This window comes from Stylophora pistillata, chromosome 12 (assembly GCF_964205215.1).
Source record: "Stylophora pistillata chromosome 12, jaStyPist1.2, whole genome shotgun sequence".
In the NCBI taxonomy this organism is placed as follows: Eukaryota; Metazoa; Cnidaria; class Anthozoa; order Scleractinia; family Pocilloporidae; genus Stylophora; species Stylophora pistillata.
The window spans coordinates 9451017-9459349 of record NC_142530.1 but is presented as its reverse complement, the minus strand read 5'-3'; the positions used below and the strand labels follow the sequence as shown (position 1 = coordinate 9459349).

Below are 8333 nucleotides of genomic sequence, written 5' to 3'. Positions count from 1 at the left end.
ATGAAACTTGAGTCTCACAAAAATAGAATTGCAATGAAATAATAAATAAAAAATTATAATTAACTGGTAAAAGTAAAATAAAAAGAGGCCAAGTTTAATCATTATTGGAGCATAGAGAATAGACCCAGAGGAAAACAGCGAGGTTTGTGAGCTAGCCCCTATAAGTTATCATTGCTATTATCATATTCTTACTGTTGATACGATTATATGTTACCATTGCATTATTGGTCGAGTGTCAGTTAGTCTTTTTATTCTTGAATCATCTTTCCCTTCTGGAACAGGGTACTCATAACTGACGTGGGATGGGCAGCATGCAGCAGTAGCCATATGCAGTCTCAACTGCCTGTCTTTTAGTTAGGGTTTGATATTTTATGGAGTGATAGTAAAACTTTTGAAGTTTCAACAACGTTTCGTTAACTTTATGCCATTGCAGCCCTAACCGAAGTGTTTGGTAACCGGCATACCGTCACATGCAAACACAGAGACGCTATGGACGCTTTCCAACTGACTTCTGAGACACTTATTACACATTGGAATTTGTTCCGTAAAATATCTTTTATTTTCAGCTTCTTGTTGTGTGTGTTGTGTTATATTTTCACTCAAAAAGTGCCTCACTTCCTTGACGACACAGCCCAACAGGATTTTTGAGAAATTTATTCAAAACCTTTTAAACAAAAATTCACTTCTTTACTTCTACACAGAAAATAAAATTCTTCAAGCGATGGCAACAGCCAGATAAGTTACAGGCCATCTCTAAACTATTGTTTATTTTTTTTTTAATAGAAATAGTCAGAACTCTCCCACACGTGATTTGAATTCTCAGAAAGTCGAGTTATTCCTTTTCAATTTATACATTGTTTTTGCACGCATCAACTTTCGAAACAGATATTTTACGGTCGAGTTTTAGGTGGGTACTACAGTGGAACCCCTCTAAACCGGACCCTTAACAAACCGGAATCCTCCCTTTACCGGACCTTTCTTTCGGCCCCAAAATCTCTGTCAGACATTTTCTCTATTTTTAACCTCAATAAACCGGAACCCCTCAATTCCGGAAACCGGACGCTTTTTTCAGTCCGTAATCACATACTGACAAAGAAATTGACCTCGTTAGGGGCCCGACCATTTAACTCTTGAGGGGGGTGGGGCGGGTGATTTTGAAAAAAAATTTCCTGCAAGCGCTTGTTGGAAGAAAAAAATTGCATGCAGCCGAATAGTAACAGAAAAAAAAAGAGCATTTAGAACGGAAAAAATATCCTTCCCAGCAAATTGCTAGGAAAAAAATTCTTAATGACCAGAAATCACCCACCCCCCCCCCCTCAAAAGTTAAATGGTCGGCCCCTTAAACCGGACGCGAAAGTTTTAAGCTTGCCGCCAAAATCAAATTACACGATTTTAAACGTGATTGAAATTAAAATTGCAATCATGCAGCTGTGAAATCTCAATCCGAAGTGAGAAACGCGCACTGGTTAATTACTCATTGTTCTGTCGGTACTGAAGCAAAAAAGTCAAAAATCGTGCTGCTGTTGTTGGGTTGAATGAATGGTTTTCAAATCGTAATTTCTCGCCCTAGAATTGACTTTCAACTAAAATTATTATTGAAAAGGCTTTATTAATCGCTAAAAATTCATATTATAATGAAATAACTGAATTTTTCGGGGCGGTTTCGTAAGAGTGCTCCTTTAAATAAATTTATGAAATAAAATGCAATATGCGCAACGTAATTTTAAAATAGCTCTTTTACCACAGGCGAGACAATAATGTTATATTTATAAAGGCTCGCGCTGCAAATAATTTTTGGGGTTGATCAAATTCTAAAGACTCAACCGTTTTGACAAAGGTTTGCCAAAACGTATTTTTTCTTCGTCGAATACTTGATCAAAATGGCCAGAAAGAATTTAAATGTCTATTTAAAAAATTTGCTCCTTACTTTTAGAAATTACGCATTTCTCTGATACAATGTTTCTGACGATGTTGACTGTCACTCGCTCACGAAATTGTCACAGTTTTCTCTATTGCTCTCTGTCGTACCTATATATGAAGAATCTTCAAGTTTTACTACCACCATTTCTCAAAGTGTATACTGCTTTCCTCGATGTCCATCTTGTATAAAATTTCAGACATACGTTGGATCATTGGGGGAGGACCACAGATGTAACAAATTAATCTTCTCCTGTCCAGAGAGGAGAGAGCTTCCTGAATTCGCGATTCGTCGATACGACCACGTTCACCTACCAATTTAAAAGAGCCCAAAATAAGGCACGGGAATTAACGAGTTTCCAATACTCATAATTTCTAAACGTTTGTAAACCAATAAAAATGTTCTTGTCTTCAAGCGTTTAATCTTGATTCCTGATCGTTTGAACACCACAGTGCGCACTAGCTTCAAATATCAGAAACCAGGTCTCGCCCTATGCATCTTCAGAAATTGGGCCTGATCTGTTGTTAGGTTTGCCAGAGCGCTTTTTCGAAAGAGTGGCGTAAAACCGAAACCAAAGTAATCACAAGGGCCAATCACAAGAAAGGAAAATACAGTTAGGAGTCAATAAGAACTCAAAGTACAAACAACCCAACTGTCTAAACCGCGGGAAAGCGCGGGTGACCAAGGTGTGATTGGTTTTCGTTTTGCGTCTGATTGGTTGGGAGAGTGGCGCGATGTCTCACCACCAATCACAGAGTAGAGTAAAGCAAAACCTATGCAAACTTTCAAAACTCAGTTGCTCACGAAATCCAATGAGACAATGATTGCTAAAGTATTCCGAGTTTGGGCTGCCTGTTGAGCTTGTAGTGTACCCACACCAGGTGCGTTTTTTTACGATCACTTACATTGTGCACTGTTCAAGTTGGTCTGTGGATCAGTTTCTGGTTCTGTGACAAAAAACTTGCTGAGTATAGAAGGGTACTTTCTCGAAATTTCCAAGAAATTTTCCTATAAAAAGGGCAGAATAAGAAACATACGGTCACGGCCGACAAGATAAAAAAAAAAAACAAAACAAAACAAAACAAAACACAATTCCAAAGCTAATTTTAACTTCGGAATAAACAAGGCTATATATTACATAACTCCAAACGTTCCCTTTGAATTTGTAAACAAATACACAGTTTTCTTCTCACAACTCGCAACTATTGATCCGTGACAGATCATTCACAAATTATTGGCTTAAGAAGGGGAGTTGTAAAAATGGGCATGGAGAAATACCGACAGTCTCTCTCATTCCGTTTCTCTCAGTGTTCAATGTTGAACAGTTGCGCATTCCAGGCGGTAAAAGATGGACTATAATCCCTTAAACCCTGTAAGTGACCAATATCTAATTTCTCCTTACCGTGATACCACTGAATCATTCATTACGATCAGGAGAAATTCTCCTTACCAGTGCCAAAGGGAATGTATGAAGAACAGTGTGGAGAATATGCATACTGCTGTTAAGGTGTACAGGGTAAGTGTGGAGAGGCTGCAAGGAATTTGTAAGCTTCATAATTTTTTTGTGTTCAAATTCTTCAGGCAGAAATTCCAGGGAAAATTTCTCAGTCTTAAAAAACATTTGTTATGATTTAAGAGGCAATAATTCAGATAGATTATAGTCCATGAACAAATCACAAATTCCTCTTTTTCCACATTTTACCATGCATTAAAAATTAAATTTTGTTTTCTTTTAAAAAAAATTGTTGCATACCTTGTAGAGCAGTTCATCGTGGTTTTTTGCACTAAACAGGAGCACTGTTTTTCCATTATACTGAGGTGGAGTATCAGAGGAAATGTCAGCAACGTGTTGCACAATGGAATACAATGGGTTTATTCCAACACCACCACCAATCAGAAGCAGATCTGGACTGGGGCCTTCCGGATTTGGATCGAAATAAAATTCTCCCCCAACTTTCATGAGAACTTTACTGCCAACTTGACACTACAATGAAAATAAAGAACACAACTTGATTAAGCGTAAGGTACAACACTGTGTTTTGATTTACCAGGATCTGTATACATGCAACTCAACAAATAATTTTACCAAAACATTTGTATCTTTGGCAAAGTATTAGCACTGTGAACTGATCTTTGGTTAGTGGTGAATCTTCAAGGGAAAAAGATCCACTGATGGCATAAATGTCTACACCATGATAGTTTGCAATGACTATAATTCTAGAAACTTTAATCTTTAATCGAGAATTATTTTGCATGCAGTAAATAGCCTCTAGGAAGACCTTGCTTACCTGCAAGCTTATTATCTCTACCTGATCTCTTAAATTAAAAAAAATCTATCCAACAATTTTTTAACCATTTTCATCCTAACATCACTATTCATATTCCTGGTACTGTTCTCAATATATTTTCTTAGGGTGCCGCCAACGAAGGGAATTTGTCTAACAATCAAGAGCTCCTTCAGTTGGTGACAATTATTTTCTTTATTCTTGTGACCTGAATGTTTGATTCCTGGGTGATATTGTAAGGAGAAATTAGATGCTAGTCATTCTTAGATGTAAAATGCTTACAGTTTGCCTTATTAATAAAGATATTCTGTGCCAGCTAAGCATCCACATTTACGTACTACACACCTTTGTGCAAACCCAAAGTGCTGGAGGATGTTCACTATATTTGACAGCAAGGTCTATGGATCTTTTTTCTTTAAGAAGCCTGGGGCTGGAACATATGGTAAACCCACCCACGGTAGGTACTCCTGGAATAAAGAAATCCACCCTGACGGAGAGGGAAAAAAATAGGTCATGTGATGCAAAAAGTTTGCAGATTTCCCTGCTTGTACATTTTTCTATTTGTCCTTGACCTGCAAAAATAAGTTTTCTGTGGAAAGGAAAACTCCAGACGTAAACTAACCCTTTACAGCTAAGATCAGTATGCAAGTTCCCTATACATTTACTGTCAGTGGTACACTTACAAGGAGAATTTGTCCAACAATCAAGAGCTTCAAGGGCGTTATTATTGGAAGAAAATAGATGCTGATCACACTTAGGAAGAAAAAGGTGAAGACTCTTGAAAAATCCTCTTAAAAGCTTTCTAACCTTTCTTTCTTTAGTTAGTTCACTTGATGTTTTGTTCTGAACAGATAATTAAGAAAAAATTAATAATTCCACACGGCTTGACACTAACTTTTCAATGTACTAGCCAAGTGGCTGGTGACATCTTAGATGCTACAACAATGTCAGTTTGTTACTAGCCAAACTGGCTAGTGGAAACCAAAAACCACTAGCCAAAACTGGTCTGTGGCTAGTGGGCTACCGTTAGTGTTGAGCCCTGATTCTATCCCAGCTGAAATTTAAGTTTTCTTAAACTGCAAAAATCTGAAAAATCAACTCACACTAGATTTTCATGTTTAGCAGTAAACAAACCGACAAAGAAAAAATGACAAAGGAAAAGAAAAGGAAAAAAAGGAAAAAGTCTCTCAAACTCATAGTTCACTCAATGCTACTCCAAAATGATTGTTACATGCTGGAATGCAAAATAAGACTAAATAATTGCAAGACTGTACAATTTCTTCACACAACCTATTACAACAGGCACCCCCTAAAACTATGACAATGGTTTCAACATACAGTGGTAATGAAGAGATACAGCAGTTCAAATTTTCAGCAGCCATGTTTGGATAAAAGATTAACATTATGTGGTTATGTGTTTAGTCATTAGTTTTCTTCAAAGTCAATAAAATATGCATTGCAGAAACTGCACATCATTTCTACACATCCATTTGTTAAAAAACTGCATTGTGGGTGCTTACCATTGTCCACTTTTAAATGCAAATCTGCTGTCTTTAACCTCTAAGGAAAGTCCTTTAACAGTCTTTGACAACTGAGTCATCTCTGTTACTGTGCCTTGTACTAAAAACTGGCAAAAGTAATGGAATAATCATCACTTATGTGAAGTCAAACCCTCACTGCCAGCTAAGTTAATTACACCTACAGTTCTTATGTATGGATGAAAATTATCAAATGGTTGGGAGACACAGTGACTTACCGTACCGCTCAAAAGTAAGTTTCTCGAGACATAATTATCTCGTTTCTCTTGGGACGCATCTTGTTTTATTCGAGTTTTTTCTCATTTCTTGCCAGTGCATTGCAAGTATCCAAGGGTTTGTATTGTTGTGACACACAATGCCACTGTTTTAATACATTAATGTTAGTATTGGGTATTACAATCACTGTTTCATTTTGTTTATTTACAGTGGCCAAACTTTTTTAATTGCACACTCAGTGAGACTTGTTGAACAAGTTATGATCTACTACCCTGGACTCCATGAGAAGAATTTCACGTTCAAGACCTGGCCGGGTCATTGTGTTCTTGGGAAGAAACCTTTCCTTTCACAGTCCTTCTCTTCCTCTCCACCGTGGAGTAATACAAGTACTTAATAGATGACTTTATTACTCAATTATGAGCTCTTGGTGACAACTTACTACTTATTTGAATCTATTTTCAACTAACTTCATCACCTCCTGCCTTGGTGAATGTTCTGTCCTTTCCAGGTGAGAACTGCTGCTTTCAGCTCCATTGGTATGCCCTGACATGAGACGATGTGAGTATGGACCACCTGTTTAAAAGAAACTTTGATGCATCAAATAACTAGTACTTTATCCCTTATGACTTAACCGAGACAAACATACGTAAAAGATGCTGAGATAAAATTATACAAAAAAAGTACTACGCATTTTCAAATATTGACACTTCAGTGGTTACAAAGAGGTTTGCTACAACACATAACTAAGTAACAAACTCCATAACTCTGCTCTATAGGAACTTGTTTCTTAGCTTTTTTAGTGTAGAAGGTAAAAATTACTTAAATACACATATGGTTTTGAATCAACTGGTTACTGGATGCATATGGTGTGACAGGAAGCTGACATCTAAGGTAAAACCCTTACATGGGCAGTTGGAGGTCTCTCACTGGCTTTTACTGAAAACCCTGTAATGGTGGAGTGATCTACTCAATCCATCAAACAGTCATTTATCACTGAAAAAGGAAATCCATCAAACCTGAAGTTGTTTTGAATAATGAATCCAAGGCAATAACCAAAGCCCTACAGATAGAATAAAAATATTGAGGTATGGATGCACGGTTTGGGATTTCTAATAAATTATTTTGTTATGATTACTACAACACACAGGAAATAGTTCTTATGCCACATGACTTTAGCAACAAAATAAACTCCTAATGTTCCTTCACACTTTCATACAGAGCTCCTAACTATTAACTGCTTCAAAGAGGCACAACCTTCTGTTGAGTTGATCTCTAATGCTCAAAACAGCTTCAAAACATGATACAAAGAGAGCTTTCAGCTCATCAATGAAGAAACCTCTACTGAAGGCTTCTGCCCTTTAGGCTTCACTATTTGTTGTTTGATGCAGAATCTGCAGTAAAACCCCCTACACAAACTCCCAACAGAAAATAAAGATGGCTCAAAATAGCAGGGATTAGAGATATTAATGAGAATGGTTTGAAAAAGCAAACAGCAAACGGCAGGAATTGAACTTATGCTGAAAGCAACATTATCTGATTATACAATTTGTACAGCAATTGTTAAAATCATCACTAGCGTAAAATCATTGTATTACACTGTGTTTCATTTTTCACTCTTTCCACTGCTTTGTGTAAATTCATGTCTAGTTAGAACTCTCTTCTTTTTTTTTCTACTTTTTCTTTTTCTCGTTGTTGTATTTTTAGTAGAATAAGGGTGAATAAAAGAATGAATGAATGAAAGAATGAATACTCTCATCAACTCTAATCTGCAGATACCAGGGTATATTATAAACTGATTGTGTAAAGCTAGGTGGGAGAAAATAAATTCTCAAATTGGGCGGAGTTGCGAAGTGACAGAGCACTGATACATGTACATATACAACCGCTAATTTTATAACCGCTTGATCTACTAATCTAGCGATCTACCGAACCATCGATTTACGTATTAATGAAATCAAACAATTAATTTGGCAAGTGAGATTTACTTCTATCACGAATTGTAATGACGTAGCTACATCACTGGTGACTTAGTGCATGGTACACCAACTGCAAACAAATTTAACTACGGTTAAACGCGACCAACGATTGCATAACTCGACGAAGAAAAGATAATCACACGGAGACCTTTCTTGCCCGTAAATATTAATAAAAATGTGACACTAACCGTGGGAAAGGTTTTCCCCTGTTTAAGAAATAATGTGAACAGGACCAAAAACAACCAAATGCTGCTGTATTTCTCAGAAAAGCCATGTAATGCAACATTTAGCGCATGAACGGCAGAAATACGATAGGCGTTCCTGGTGTATGAAATATAGAAGACTGGGCGAAAGGGTTTGAGTTCTCCGTTCTTAGTGATCAGCGTTAGTAAAAGTTGGT

General features: G+C 37.0%; 1 protein-coding gene across 2 annotated transcripts; it reads right to left on the bottom strand.

The window, feature by feature from the left end:
• Positions 1-638: 638 nt before the first annotated feature.
• On the bottom strand, positions 639-8273 carry LOC111328503 (oxidoreductase NAD-binding domain-containing protein 1). Of its 2 annotated transcripts, XM_022932948.2 has the most exons (8): positions 8122-8273; positions 6974-7017; positions 6433-6530; positions 5724-5830; positions 4549-4690; positions 3672-3902; positions 2824-2926; positions 639-2228 (listed from the first exon to the last, which is right to left on the bottom strand). In XM_022932948.2, exons 1-8 carry the CDS (start codon positions 8217-8219, stop codon positions 2056-2058), a joined length of 996 nt encoding a protein of 331 aa, XP_022788683.2. In that variant the 5' UTR covers positions 8220-8273; the 3' UTR covers positions 639-2055. The 2 variants fall into 2 exon arrangements, with proteins under 2 accessions (XP_022788683.2, XP_088598100.1); XM_088741974.1 differs by lacking the exons at positions 6433-6530; positions 6974-7017; positions 8122-8273 and having other exon boundaries at positions 4549-5046.
• Positions 8274-8333: the final 60 nt, after the last annotated feature.

What these genes read in the sequence shown, in the direction of transcription:
- LOC111328503 (XM_088741974.1), bottom strand. An exon ending in ACGATGAACTGCTCTACAAG is followed by an intron (nt 2,927 to 3,671) that starts GTATGCAACAAT and finishes CCCTTTTTATAG; the next exon opens with GAAAATTTCTTGGAAATTTC. An exon ending in CAACTTGAACAGTGCACAAT is followed by an intron (nt 2,229 to 2,823) that starts GTAAGTGATCGT and finishes TTAAATTGGTAG; the next exon opens with GTGAACGTGGTCGTATCGAC.